The sequence below is a fragment of the Schistocerca serialis genome, chromosome 9 (genome assembly GCF_023864345.2).
Source record: "Schistocerca serialis cubense isolate TAMUIC-IGC-003099 chromosome 9, iqSchSeri2.2, whole genome shotgun sequence".
Lineage (NCBI taxonomy): Eukaryota > Metazoa > Arthropoda > Insecta > Orthoptera > Acrididae > Schistocerca > Schistocerca serialis.
In genome coordinates, this window is record NC_064646.1 from 341,905,697 (window position 1) to 341,921,266 (window position 15,570).

At 40.9% G+C, this 15,570-nt stretch overlaps 1 protein-coding gene across 2 annotated transcripts in view; it reads right to left on the reverse strand.

Moving 5' to 3' along the window:
• LOC126419116 (vacuolar protein sorting-associated protein 53 homolog) overlaps positions 1 to 15,570 on the reverse strand; it is a 169,111-nt gene that overhangs the window by 102,621 nt on the left and 50,920 nt on the right. For both annotated transcript variants that reach the window (XM_050086213.1, XM_050086214.1), the window contains exon 6: positions 13,850 to 14,065. In XM_050086213.1, coding sequence (XP_049942170.1) covers positions 13,850 to 14,065 — 216 coding nt within the window. The remainder of the gene's footprint in view (positions 1 to 13,849; positions 14,066 to 15,570) is intronic.

A 15,570-nucleotide genomic window follows, 5' to 3' on the forward strand; every position in this document is an offset into this window, starting at 1 on the left:
TACGGGTGCTTGCCATGTAGTGTTTTCTTTTTCCTATTTGCTTTCTTCATATCTGTTGATGTTATGTGATCTAAAGGGTTGTAGAAGTGATTATGAAATTGCAAAGGTGTAGCCGATGTATTTATACAAGTGATTGCTTTGTATATTTTGCTAGTTTCTGCTCGTTCTAGAAAGAATTTTCTTAAATTGTCTACCTGTCCATAATGTAGGTTTTTTATGTCGATAAATCCCCTTCCTCCTTCCTTTCTGCTTAATGTGAATCTTTCTGTTGCTGAACGTATGTGATGTATTCTATATTTGTGGCATTGTGATCATGTAAGTGTATTGAGTGCTTCTAGGTCTGTGTTACTCCATTTCACTACTCCAAATGAGTAGGTCAATATTGGTATAGCATAAGTATTTATAGCTTTTGTCTTGTTTCTTGCTGTCAATTCTGTTTTCAGTATTTTTGTTAGTCTTTGTCTATATTTTTCTTTTAGTTCTTCTTTAATATTTGTATTATCTATTCCTATTGTTTGTCTGTATCCTAGATATTTATAGGCATCTGTTTTTTCCATCGCTTCTATGCAGTCACTGTGGTTATCCAATATGTAATCTTCTTGTTTAGTGTGTTTTCCCTTGACTATGCTATTTTTCTTACATTTGCCTGTTCCAAAAGCCATATTTATATCATTGCTGAATACTTCTGTTATCTTTAGTAATTGGTTGCGTTGTTGATTTGTTGTTGCTTTTGTGTATATGACTATTAAAAAAAAAGAGCATTCAGTCTGACAGATCAACTGCCACATGTTTTCGTAACGAAAACAATCAGTGTGACAGTTGTGTAGGGAAATGTTGTTACAGAAAATCTCAAAAAGCTCTTGACTGAATTATTACAAATTTTAATATCACACTCTAATGGATGTTTGGATGGACATATGGACATAGGCTATATATTTTTGTAATATATATAAATTGGAAAAGTTCTTGACCAACTTACTTTCAATTTTTACACAATACTCTAATGAGCATTGAGACAGACATAGGCTACATATAAGAACTGCTAGATGCGCTAGTGGTATATAACAATAAATGGAACATGTTGTTAGCAGAAACCTCATGTTCGTTTGTTCAACATCTTAAAACTCCACAAGTTCTTCAGCAATTAGATGAAATTTTGAAAGAATGTTGCATTCAAATATGTGTGTTTTTATATATCTAATGAAGTGCCTTATAATAAATAAAAAGTAATGCACATAACAGATGTATTTGTATACCTTATAAAGTAATTGAATAGATAAAAGAAAATCACTCTCCAAGCGGCAGCAGGAGAACTTACATATAAAAAATGGTTTTATGTATGCAAGCTTTCAGAACCAGTGGAGCCAGTGGCTCCTTCTTACGCTAGAAGGGTTGAAGCGTAAGGAAGAGGGGTGAAGGAAAAGGACTGGAGATGTTTAGGAAAAGGGGTACAATTCGCAAAAGTCAGTCAGAACCCCGGGTCAGGGGAGACTTACTGGATGGAATGAGAAGGAAAGTCTGACTGTTGGGGACTGCATCCGACAGGATTTGAAAACCTGAGAGCTTAAAGGTGGAAGACAGGGTAATATGCACCACAAAGATTACTGCTAAAACATTGTGACCAAGTTAATATGAGTGAAAAGCTGAGTGCATTGTATGTAAGAGAGATGGAAGGAGGACAGAAAAAAACATATGGGTCAGAAAATGAAAGATGTAGAAAACTAAAAGCAGAGTGATGAAAGGAGTAGTTACTGCGAAGAAATGCTGAGACGGAAGAAATTAGCATAAACTAAGGCCAGGTGGATGGCGAGAACCAAGGACATTAGTTCCCATCTATGGAGTTCTGACAAAATGGTGTCTGGGGGGAAGAATCCACATGGCGTGTGTGGTGAAAAAGGTACCAAGGTCAGTGCTTTCATGTTACAGAGCATGCTTTGCAACAGGATATTGTGTGTTGCTGGTAAATATCCTCTGCCTATGCCCATTCATCCTAACTGATAACTTGGTGGTAGTCAAGCTGATCTAAAAGTCCATACAGTGTTTATATAACAGCTGGTACATGACGTGGCGTTTCACAGGTGGCTCTCCCTTTGATAGTATACGTTTTGACAGTTACATGGCAGGTATAGGTGATGGTAGGAGGATGCATAGGGTAAGTCTTGCAGCAGGTATGATCACAGGGATAGGAGCCATAGGGTAGGGAGAAGAGTGCAGAGGGAACATAGGATCTGACAAGGATATTGTGGAGACCGGAGGGGGGTGGGGGGTGGGGGGTGGGGGGGTGGGGATGAAAAGCTATTCTAGGTGTGGTGGACAAAATCTCAGACAGAATGGATCTCATATCAGGGCATGATTTTAGGAAGTCATGGCCTTGTCAAGGTAGCTCATTAATACATTCAAGACCAGGATAACACTGAGTGACAAGTGGTGTGCTCCGAAATTGGTTTTTGGAGGGCTCAGCAGTACTACGATTTGATGTGATGGCCAGGGAAACCTGCTTTTGAATTAGGCTGGTGGGGTAATTACCTCCAGTGAAGGCTGAGGTGAGAATGGTGGTGTAATGCTGTAAAGAGTCTGCATTCAAACAAATACATTTGCGTTGAATGGCAAGGCTGTATAGAGAGAATGTTTGACATGGAAAGGATGGCAACTGTCAAAATGTAAGTACTGTTGTTTGTTAGTACGTTTTATGTGGACAGAAGCACGTCCTCATTGAGGACGAGATCAACATCAAGGACAGCAGCATGGAATTCGGAATAGGACCATGTGAAATTTAATTGGGAGAAGGTACTCAGAGATTCCAGGAATTTTAACAGGTTGGCCTCACCATGAGTCCATGCGGAAAAAATGTCACCAGTATACCTAAGCCAAACCAGGGGCTGAAGGCTTGTGTTATGGATCTCAGCCCCTTCTATGTGAGCCATGAAAAGGTTGGCATAGGAAGACATCATTCTGGTTCCTATGGCCAAACACATGATCTGTTTGTATGTCTGCCTCTCAAAGGTGAAGTAGTAGTTGGTAACCTTATGGCGCTCCTGTAGGTATATAACAACACTCTTGTATTTGATTCCAATGTTGTAACAATATTTCAAAGGAGCCTGTGATGAACTTTCGAAGATTTAAGATTTTGAACAAATGAGCGAAGATGAGTTTTCTGCTAACAACGTATCCCCTTTATATATGGCACTCGGGGAAAGGAATGAAAGTGAAAGCAGCCTGGTAATATTTTGCAAAGAGCTTAATTTAATCATCACCAACACTTAGTTTAAGAATCATGAAAAGAGGCTGTATACACGGAAGAGACATGGAGACACCAGAAGGTTTCAGACTGATTACATAATGGTAAGACAGAGAGTTCAGAATGAGTTTTTAAATTGCAAAGCATATCCAAGGGCAGATGCAGACTCAGACCACAATTTACTGGATACAAACTGTAGATTAAAACTGAAGAAACTGCAAAAAGGCAAGAAATTAAGGAGATGGGATCTAGATAAGATGAAATAAACAGAGGCTGTTGGGAGTTCCTGAGTCACTATTACGCTACGGTTGGCTAGAAGCGGGGAAAGGAATACAGTAGAAGACAAATGGGTAGCTTTAATAGATGAAATAGTGAAGGTAGCAGTGGATCAAACAGGTGAACAACAAGGGCTAGTAGAAATACTTGGATAACACGGAAGATACTGAATTTAATTGATGAAACGAGAAAATAAAAATGCAGCACATGAAGCTGGTGAAAGGGAATACTAAGGTCTAAAAAATGAGATTGACAGGAAATGCAAAATAGCTATCCAGGAATCACTAGAGGACAAATGTAAAGATTTAGAGGGTTATTTCACCAGAAGAAAAACAGATACCACATACAGGAAAACTAAAGAGACTTTTGGAGAAAAGAGAAGCAGATGCATAAATGTCAAGAGCTCAGATGAAGAACCAGTACTAAGCAAAGATGGGAAAATTGGAAGGCGGAAGCAGTATATAGATGATCTATATGAGGTAGATGAACTTGAAGGCAATATTGTAGAAATGGAAGAGGACACCGTTGGATAAGCAGCTGCAGCAGCAAGTCGTATACTCCTAGCTCACTCATTTGTTACATAGTTTAATTCTTAATTTCTTTGCGTGTTTTTAGTACTTGCATTGTTTAATTCATAAATTTTGGGCGTATTATAGTATTTGAGAGTTGTAGCATCGCGTTTTAGTACCTGAATAGTGTAAATTCGCGTAGTCGTTTGTCTTCTGTTTTTGTTTTGAACGGCCAGTGTCGGTTGGTCACAGTTAGTGTGCTCCCTGCCGCCGTTGGATAAGCAGCTGCAGCAGCAAGTCGTATACTCCTAGCTCACTCATTTGTTACATAGTTTAATTCTTAATTTCTTTGCGTGTTTTTGGTATTTGCATTGTTTAATTCGTAAATTTCGGGCATATTATAGTATTTGAGAGTTGTAGCATCGCGTTTTAGTACCTGAATAGTGTAAATTCGCCTAGTCTCCTTCCGCTGCCGAGCAGTGTCGGCAGTGCGCAAGTAGCAGCATTACTGCATTTACTAGGCAATCTTGTATTTTAATAACTGTTTAAATTTTGTCGATTTGTTTGCGCTCTCTGTAGATTAGTTCACACGTTCTTTGCAAAACAGTTTTTAGCATGGATAGGGACTGCAACTGCTGTGTTCGGATGCAGGCTGAGTTGGCATCCCTTCGCTCACAGCTTCAGGCAGTGTTGGCTTCGGTCACACAGCTTGAGGCTGTTGCCAATGGGCATCACTGTGGGGGTCCGGATGGGGGTTTGTCGGGGACGGCCAGCTCGTCCCACGCATCCCCCGATCGGACTACGACTGTGGTTGCCCGGGATACTGCCCGCATTGAGGCTGATCGCTCACCTGTGGTAGAGTGGGAGGTCGTCTCAAGGTGTGGCAGGGGGCGAAAGACATTCCGGAGGGCTGAACGGAAGGCCTCTCCAGTTTGTCTGACGAACCAGTTTCAGGCTCTGTCTCAGGCTGATACTGATCTTCGGCCTGACATGGCTGCTTGTCCTGTTCCAGAGGTTGCCCCTCAGTCTGCAAGATCCGTGCGGTCGCAGAGGGTGGGCTTACTGGTAGTTGGGAGCTCCAACGTCAGGCGCGTAATGGGGCCCCTTAGGGAAATGGCAGCAAGAGAGGGGAAGAAAACCAATGTGCACTCCGTGTGCATACCGAGGTGAGTCATTCCAGATGTGGAAAGGGTCCTTCCGGATGCCATGAAGGGTACAGGGTGCACCCATCTGCAGGTGGTCGCTCATGTCGGCACCAATGATGTGTGTCGCTATGGATCGGAGGAAATCCTCTCTGGCTTCCGGCGGCTATCTGATTTGGTGAAGACTGCCAGTCTCGCTAGCGGGATGAAAGCAGAGCTCACCATCTGCAGCATCGTCAACAGGACTGACTGCGGACCTTTGGTACAGAGCCGAGTGGAGGGTCTGAATCAGAGGCTGAGACGGTTCTGCGACCGTGTGGGCTGCAGATTCCTCGACTTGCGCCATAGGGTGGTGGGGTTTCGGCTTCCGCTGGATAGGTCAGGAGTCCACTACACGCAACAAGCGGCTACACGGGTAGCAGGGGTTGTGTGGCGTGGGCTGGGCGGTTTTTTAGGTTAGATGGCCTTGGGCAAGTACAGAAAGGGCAACAGCCTCAACGGGTGCGGGGCAAAGTCAGGACATGCGGGGACCAAGCAGCAATCGGAATTGTAATTGTCAACTGTCGAAGCTGCGTTGGTAAAGTACCAGAACTTCAAGCGCTGATAGAAAGCACCGAAGCTGAAATCGTTATAGGTACAGAAAGCTGGCTTAAGCCAGAGATAAATTCTGCCGAAATTTTTACAAAGGTACAGACGGTGTTTAGAAAGGATAGATTGCATGCAACCGGTGGTGGAGTGTTCGTCGCTGTTAGTAGTAGTTTATCCTGTAGTGAAGTAGAAGTGGATAGTTCCTGTGAATTATTATGGGTGGAGGTTATACTAAACAACCGAACTAGGTTAATAATTGGCTCCTTTTACCGACCTCCCGACTCAGCAGCATTAGTGGCAGAACAACTGAGAGAAAATTTGGAATACATTTCACATAAATTTTCTCAGCATGTTATAGTCTTAGGTGGAGATTTCAATTTACCAGATATAGACTGGGACACTCAGATTTTTAGGACGGGTGGTAGGGACAGAGCATCGAGTGACATTATACTGAGTGCACTATCCGAAAATTACCTCGAGCAATTAAACAGAGAACCGACTCGTGGAGATAACATGTTGGACCTACTGATAACAAACAGACCCGAACTTTTCGACTCTTTAAGTGCAGAACAGGGAATCAGTGATCATAAGGCCGTTGCAGCATCCCTGAATATGGAAGTTAATAGGAATATAAAAAAAGGGAGGAAGGTTTATCTGTTTAGCAAGAGTAATAGAAGGCAGATTTCAGACTACCTAACAGATCAAAACGAAAATTTCTGTTCCGACACTGACAATGTTGAGCGTTTATGGAAAAAGTTCAAGGCAATCGTAAAATGCGTTTTAGACAGGTACGTGCCGAGTAAAACTGTGAGGGACGGGAAAAACCCACCGTGGTACAACAACAAAGTTAGGAAACTACTGCGAAAGCAAAGAGAGCTTCACTCCAAGTTTAAACGCAGCCAAAACCTCTCAGACAAACAGAAGCTAAACTATGTCAAAGTTAGCGTAAGGAGGGCTATGCGTGAAGCGTTCAGTGAATTCGAAAGTAAAATTCTATGTACCGACTTGACAGAAAATCCTAGGAAGTTCTGGTCTTACGTTAAATCAGTAAGTGGCTCGAAACAGCATATCCAGACACTCCGGGATGATGATGGCATTGAAACAGAGGATGACACGCGTAAAGCTGAAATACTAAACACCTTTTTCCAAAGCTGTTTCACAGAGGAAGACCGCACTGCAATTCCTTCTCTAAATCCTCGCACAAACGAAAAAATGGCTGACATCGAAATAAGTGTCCAAGGAATAGAAAAGCAACTGGAATCACTCAATAGAGGAAAGTCCACTGGACCTGACGGGATACCAATTCGATTCTACACAGAGTACGCGAAAGAACTTGCCCCTCTTCTAACAGCCGTGTACCGCAAGTCTCTAGAGGAACGGAGGGTTCCAAATGATTGGAAAAGAGCACAGGTAGTCCCAGTCTTCAAGAAGGGTCGTCGAGCAGTTGCGCAAAACTATAGACCTATATCTCTGATGTCGATCTGTTGTAGAATTTTAGAACATGTTTTTTGCTCGAGAATCATGTCGTTTTTGGAAACCCAGAATCTACTATGTAGGAATCAACATGGATTCCGGAAACAGCGATCGTTTGAGACCCAACTCGCTTTATTTGTTCATGAGACCCAGAAAATATTAGATACAGGCTCCCAGGTAGATGCTATTTTTCTTGACTTCCGGAAGGCGTTCGATACAGTTCCGCACTGTCGCCTGATAAACAAAGTAAGAGCCTACGGAATATCAGACCAGCTGTGTGGCTGGATTGAAGAGTTTTTAGCAAACAGAACACAGCATATTGTTATCAATGGAGATACGTCTACAGACGTTAAAGTAACCTCTGGTGTGCCACAGGGGAGTGTTATGGGACCATTGCTTTTCACAATATATATAAATGACCTATTAGATAGTGTCGGAAGTTCCATGCGGCTTTTCGCGGATGATGCTGTAGTATACAGAGAAGTTGCAGCATTAGAAAATTGTAGCGAAATGCAGGAAGATCTGCAGCGGATAGGCACTTGGTGCAGGGAGTGGCAACTGTCCCTTAACATAGACAAATGTAATGTATTGCGAATACATAGAAAGAAGGATCCTTTATTGTATGATTATATGATAGCGGAACAAACACTGGTAGCAGTTACTTTTGTAAAATATCTGGGAGTATGCGTGCGGAACGATTTGAAGTGGAATGATCATATAAAATTAATTGTTGGTAAGGCGGGTACCAGGTTGAGATTCATTGGGAGAGTGCTTAGAAAATGTAGTCCATCAACAAAGGAGGTGGCTTACAAAACTCTCGTTCGACCTATACTTGAGTATTGCTCATCAGTGTGGGACCCGTACCAGATCGGTTTGACGGAGGAGATAGAGAAGATCCAAAGAAGAGCGGCGCGTTTCGTCACAGGGTTATTTGGTAACCGTGATAGCGTTACGGAGACGTTTAATAAACTCAAGTGGCAGACTCTGCAAGAGAGGCGCTCTGCATCGCGGTGTAGATTGCTCGCCAGGTTTCGAGAGGGTGCGTTTCTGGATGAGGTATCGAATATATTGCTTCCCCCTTCTTATACCTCCCGAGGAGATCACAAATGTAAAATTAGAGAGATTAGAGCGCGCACGGAGGCTTTCAGACAGTCGTTCTTCCCGCGAACCATACGCGACTGGAACAGGAAAGGGAGGTAATGACAGTGGCACGTAAAATGCCCTCCACCACACACCTTTGGGTGGCTTGCGGAGTATAAATGTAGATGTAGATGAGATGGGAGACATGATGCTCCAAGAAAAATTTGACAGAGCACTGAAAGACCTAAGTCGAAATAAGGCCCCTGGAGTACACGGCGTTCCATCAGAACTACTGATAGTGTTGGGAGAGCGAACCATGACAAAACTCTTCCATCTGGTGTGCAAGATGTGTAAGACAGGCAAAATACCCTCAGCCTTCAGAAAGGATGTAATAATTCCAATTCCAAAGAAAGTAGTTGCTGACAGGTGTGAATAATGTCTAACTATTAATTTAATAAGTCATGGTTGCAAAGTACTAATATGAATTCTTTACAGAAGAATGGAAAGACTGGTAGAAGCCAACCTCAGGGAAGATCAGTTTGGATTTTGGGAAATGTAGCAACGTGTGAGGCAATACTGACCTTACAACTTATCTTAGAAGATAGGGCAAGGAAAGGCAAACCTATGTTTATAACCTTTGTAAACTTAGAAAAAGCTTTTGACAATATTGACTGGACAGCTCCAAAAGCCCATATCGATGATGTTTCGTTGAATGGTTCACACACTGACACGTGTTGATGGCACAGCATTGAAATGTGAAGCAATTTGTGGAATGGTTGCACTTCTGTGACGTTAAACGATTCTCTTCAGTCATTATTGGTGCCATTCTTGCGGATTTTTTTCCAGCTGCAGTGATGTCGGAGATTTGATATTTTACCGGATTCCTGATATTCATGGTACACGCATGAAATGGTCGTACGGGAAAATCCCCACTTCATCGCTACCTTGGAGATGCTGCATCCCATCGCTTGTGTGCTGACTGTAACACCATATTCAACCTCACTTAAATCTTGATAACTTGTCATTGTAGCAGCAGTAACTGATCTAACAACTGCGACAAACACTTGTTGTCTTATATAGGCGTTGCCAAGCGCAGCGCCATATTCTGTCTGTTTACATATCTCTGTACGCATGCCTATACCAGTTTGCTTGGTGCTTCAATGTATTAGTCAGTCTAAATAGCCAGACCTGTGAACTCAAAAAACAAACTGCCTAAATGATGAGAAACACCTTGAGCATTATGTTCTGCTGCTACAAGACACTACTATATAGCAATTATTCAGCACTTCATGATATATTTGAGTAAATTATGACCCTCTATTTGAACAAAGGCAAAAGAATTAAATTGTATAGTGCTTTTAATATATATTTTGCAGATGAGTGACATGAGCTGACTGGCCAAGTACATTCTGTATGACATACATGGTCAAGATGAATACAAGAGTGGCACCAGCTTCCTGCAGTTCGGTTTATGACATATTTATTAAGTATATATCTACACCAGTACTTAGTTCACAAAATCTGCCAAATGAGTTTTCTGGCCATGAGGGCCTTACTCAAAATAAAACAGACCCCCATGGACATACACAAACCTCCTTACAAAAAACACAGAAAATTTATTGAAGGTCACAACAGTTTAATAAAGTACCTGCTGAAGCAAGAGACCTGGGAAAATATTTATCATGAGGTGGACATTGACAGGAAAGCAAAAATATTAGTTGTTATTCTATACCATTGTTGTAACACTGCCTTTCCCCTCATAAGGCACATAGAAAAAGCCTTTGAGAAGCAATGATTACAAAAGATGGCTCATCCAGGGTATAATCACCTCCAGTCAAATCAAAAAACAACTTTACATAGTAGTAAAACAGACATGTGACATGAATTTTCAAGTATACTTTAAAAAAGAATATAAAGAATCCACAAAAAAGACAAACCAGAAGCAATGCTTTTTGGGAAGTTGTCTATCATGACATTGCAATCAATGCAAAGGGGATTTACCTGAAGACATCCAGCTAAATGGCAGGAATCACTGTATCAGCAGAATAATACAAAAATTTATTATCAGACAGGTCGATTTTCCTGACTCTAGAGACTGAAAAAAGAAGTATTAAAAATAGCAAGTGCAACTAAATCATCTTACTCGTGTGGAGTTTGGTAGTACCCTACATTATTTATTACAGGATTTTTCTGTGGAAATTATCACACCCCTATGTAAACAGCCCCCCTCCAATATGCACTCACTATTTAGCTTTCGAGGGGGAGGGGGCAGCTTGGAGAGGGTTAGAAAGGAAAGTCCTGTCACTCAAGACCTCAGCATGAAAGGGACTTGCCTACTTTGAAGCTGAGGGTAGACAAAACCATATTTCTTGATAAAATGGAATAACTCACCAAACACCTGTTTGGATTTTATAAAAACAGGGTTTTTAATGGTGCACTTTTCAGTTTCAGTGACCACATTCTTAAATCCATCAGTGAAATTGATTTTTCCTCTGAACCTTTCAGTGACCCAAGTAAAGCTTTTGATCTCATTAATTACTCACTGTTGCTTCTGAAGCTAGAACGATGTGGTATCATAGGTGTAACAGATGGTCTCAGTCATGTATTAACATTTGAAAGCAAAGAGTTAAAACCAAAATCTCATATCCAGACATCAAAAAATTGACTGAGCCCTGACAGTTGTGAAATCTCACAAGGCTCAGTACCGGGACCTCTCCTATTCATAATTTCCATCAGTGACCTTCTATTAAACATGTCAAATACTTCTACTCCATTGTTTACAGAGGACACATATTTTCTCTTCTGCTCTGAATCAGCTCTGCCATTGATGTACAACACTAATGACAGAACCAAAAGGCTGCTGTTCTGGCTGCACAAGAATCAGTTGTTGCTAAACACAAGCAATACAGCACATATACTCTCATATCCACACAGAAACCATTCTACACTCTAGAAACACCTTGAAATTGATGACAAAGAAACTGAACAAGTAACAAATACAAAACTTTCGGGTGCATTGAGTAATTGTACACTTCAGTGGGAGTACCATAGAGAGTACTGCTAAAAATATGAGTAGTCTCTGCTCTGCGTTCAGTATTGTGGGGCTCTTGTGTGATATAAACACTCCTTTTTCCTTGTGTAAAAAAGACTGATAAAAATAATGAAGTGAGAGCCATATGATCAAATTCTAAAGGCAAAAATTCGTGTGGTGAGCCAAAGATTGAGCTGAAGGTCATGATGGGTTGATAAATATGGGCAGGCTAATATTCAACAAATTACCCCAACAATTAGGAATAAAACTATTACTCTTACAAATACCGTAATGAAATGTATTTTTTCTTCTGTTGATGATTACTTGAAGGTAAATATGTGTGAACTGTATGAGCTCATCTTCTCCACATAATCTAACACTTAAGAAAGATGTGTTCTGAAAATACTATGTGCAAAGTGGTCAATTATGCACATAATTTCTTTTTTATTTTTGTATCTTGCTCTAAGCATAAATACCCAAGTTGTTCTATATCTTCTATATCTGTACATTATAACATTCACAGGGGATACTTAGCCAGTTAATTAAAGGGAGACCTACCATTTAACATGAACTTAACCATAGTGGAACTCGTCATTTTTTCACGTACACAAGTAACTGCAAGAGTCGAAAGAACCAATAAATTTCAGAAAAATTTCTAAGACCAACCGAAGATTGAAACTGTTTGTATTTGTAGTCTGACACTTAGCCACCAAGCCACTCACCAAGGCAGAATGTGCTTGCTTCACTAAACACAACTCACTGCCATTCATTCTGAAGTTGCATCTTCATCACTGGAGGTAGGTTGCAAGGACACGAAGTAGAGGTGCTGAGATGTGAGAGGACACTGGGAAAGCCACACCTTTGCACATATCCAGTTTCCAGAAAAAAAGACGCTGATTGGCCCAACAGACATCCTTGTGAAACATTGGTCCTACTCTGTGTTGCTGTCATTGTGCAATCACCAATGGCTGCACATATGGTGCAGTAGTCTAGAAGTGAAATTGTAGGCCATTGTCATCCAGAACCAAGATGACAAGTACGTGTACTTTTGTTGAACATTCCCTACTGATATTTCTCAGCAAAAAATCTTGGTCTGTCACAATGTGTTCATTCAGCTAAATGTTATAACATTTCATAGCTTAATTCTGTTGTATAACATCAGATGCTCTGTAACAAAACTGAATCTCAACCTTTCAAAAACAATGTTTTTTATAAGGAAGGGAAACGAAGGAAATAAAGAAGACCAGAGTTTAAAATTCAGTGAATGATGGTGTCTTAAGAAACATACCAGAAGCTTGGTTAAGCTAAGTATGGGAAGGGGAACTGGTCCATCCCAGTTTACATCTCAATCAATTTATGGAAGCCAAGGAAAATCCTACTATGGCTGGCAAGATGAGGATTTGAATAATGTGCCTCCAAGATGCCTTAACCACTGCACCATCTAGTCCAACTTGGTAACTAAGTGATCAGTGCATCTGACCATGATGTGTAGGATCAGAGTTCAGTTCCCAGTACTGCCAGTGATTTTTCTGTGGTGGGAGGATTGGAATGGAGTGCACTCAGCCTCATGATGCCAGCTGAGGAAGTACTTGAGGGAGAAGTAGCAGCTCCAAGGTCTGACGGGCTGACCCCGTGCCCCTGTGTAGTGCAGCCAAATGACATCTTTGGTGAAGTTGATATGGTGGTTGGTTGACACTGAATACGTGCCCAGGGTCAGTACAAGGAGCTGGTTATGGCAACATCTTGCCTGATCTGTGTTACATGATACAAACTATTTGAATAAGTACAACTGCGGAAAATTCCATGTGGAACAGAAACACCACTATGGGAGAGTTGAAGGGTTGGGAGAGGCAAGTGAAATATTGGGACCAAAACTCACTCTCACTTCAGGGCAAAATTTTCTTAGCCCTTCCCCTCTACCCATTACCCCTAACCCTTTTACTACCTCTGTTTGCTGCTGTGAGATATTTCTTCACTCACATATTTATCCTCCCGTGCTGTTGCCTCCCTCTCCAGCCTTTATGTCTTTGCTACCCCCACACCACAGTGCTCTCTCTCTCTCTCTCTCTCTCTCTCTCTCTCTCTCTCTCTCTGTGTGTGTGTGTGTGTGTGTGTGTGTGTAAGTTTACATGTGAACCAGGATACAGACATATAACACATGCAAGAAGCTCCTTTATACAGTAGTTTGCTGCACAGAAAACTTTACTTTTCTTAATGTTCATAGGTTTTTAGACACTGAGCCATGCAAGAGTTCAGTGAGTGAAAATACGTGAAACCATCTGCCATTTTTCTTTTCAAAATATCTGCTACTTTTCTTTTCTAAAATATCTACTATTTTGGTTTTCCAAAATATCTGCTATTTTTCTTTCCCAATATTTCTACTGTTTTCTTATCCACAATATTGCATTTGTCAAGAAACACTAAAGAAAAGATATAACAAACAAATAATGTTTGTAAACTATGGAAATCTCTGGTATTAATGATGAAATAATGACATTTTGACTATATTTACCTGGTAATATTGCAGAATTCTACTGTGATGCGCTCTGATACTTCCCATTCTGGAGGAAACATAGATCCAAATTTGTCTTCAAAATCGAGTAAATGTCTCTTTAGCCACGCATACCGTCTGTCTATTTTGTCTAACCAAGCAGTATCTTGGTTTTCCTGAAAGAGATGACAATACTCGGCCAGTTGCAAACCAATGAACCATTTCAAGAGGTCTCGCCTGAAAACAAATAGATATTTATAAACCATCCAAGCAGAAAATTATGATAAAAGTTTATACTGACATAGTGAAACGGGATTTCATTGTGGTATATGCAAGCTTTTATATATTTCTAGTTCACAACTACAGTTTGTTACCACACACATTTATACACTTAGCAGTGCACAAACACTCCTCTAGAAGGTACCTGGTAACAAAGTTATCAGCAAAATCTCAGAAAACGATAAAATGGTGGCGTGACTATGCCAGAATTGCTAATGTGAGGGAAAAAAATTACACCAATTCCTATGATGGAAAGAGAGTTGAAAAATAATGAGACATATGAACAGAAATTAGGAATACGAATGTAGGTAAATGAAACTGGAAGTCTCTGTAGTACAGACACAGTAAAAATTGGGTTACAAGAGTAAGTAAATAAATAAGTCGCAAACATTAGCTTACCTTAAATCATTTTTAAATTATGTAGCCATATTTTACCAGCAGACTGCAGCAAATGTATGCTTCTCATAAAGGCTGGGAGGTATTGCATGGTAGGCAGTGCAAGATGAGAGTGCATGGCTAGAGTAGTGTGTTTCTTGTGGGCTAAAGGACTGTCAGCAGAAAAAGTACGTCGTGAAATGTGTTCTGTGTATGGTGACAATTATTTGTGTTCAGCTGAGTTCAGGAGTTTAACAAGGTAAGGTGAAACATCAGAGATCAAGAGCAACCTGGTCATCTTGCGGTGGTGGCACCTGAAACCACATTGCACCATGTCAATCAGATCATTTGTAATGCCTGGTATGTGATCATTGAAGACATACCATGTACTGGAGCACACTCAACCACTTACAACATCATGCACGAGCAATTGAAGTTTCATAACGTCTGAGCACACTGGATGTCTCACATGTTGTCAGAGAAACGCCAAATGAACAAAATGGATCTGTCTTTGCAGCACCTCATTTGGTACTCTGAGGACAGAGAGGACCTTATGGCATCAGCCGTAACAGGGTTCATCAATTTCAATTGGTAACCAAATGATCATCTATGGGAAGGTAACATCCCAAGTCCCCAACAAAAAAAAGGTCCAAGACCATTCCATCAGCCTACAAATTTATGCTTGCAATGTTTGGGACATGCAAGTGGTTATAGTGATAAAATTCCAGCCTCATGGTGAGACTATGAATGTCACATTTTACAGAGCTACTATAAAGGATTCATCATTTTCAAAGTTTTGTATTCTCCGAAGTATCTGATCTACAAATATGACTGCTGCATGAATAGAACTGTAAGCTCACAGAGATCACGTTGTGCATCCCACTACAACTGGTACCTTCAAATTCATATCACAATGCAGCAAGCAGTTGAGAACAGACATTTTGCCTCCAAGGTGATATTCAGTGAAGAAGCAACCTCCCATTTAACATTTTCTTCAAACCTTCCGCTTATCTGGAAAGGTTAATCAGCACAATGTGAAAGTGTGGGACAATGAAAATCCTCATGAAGTTGTGGCACATGAACGAGAT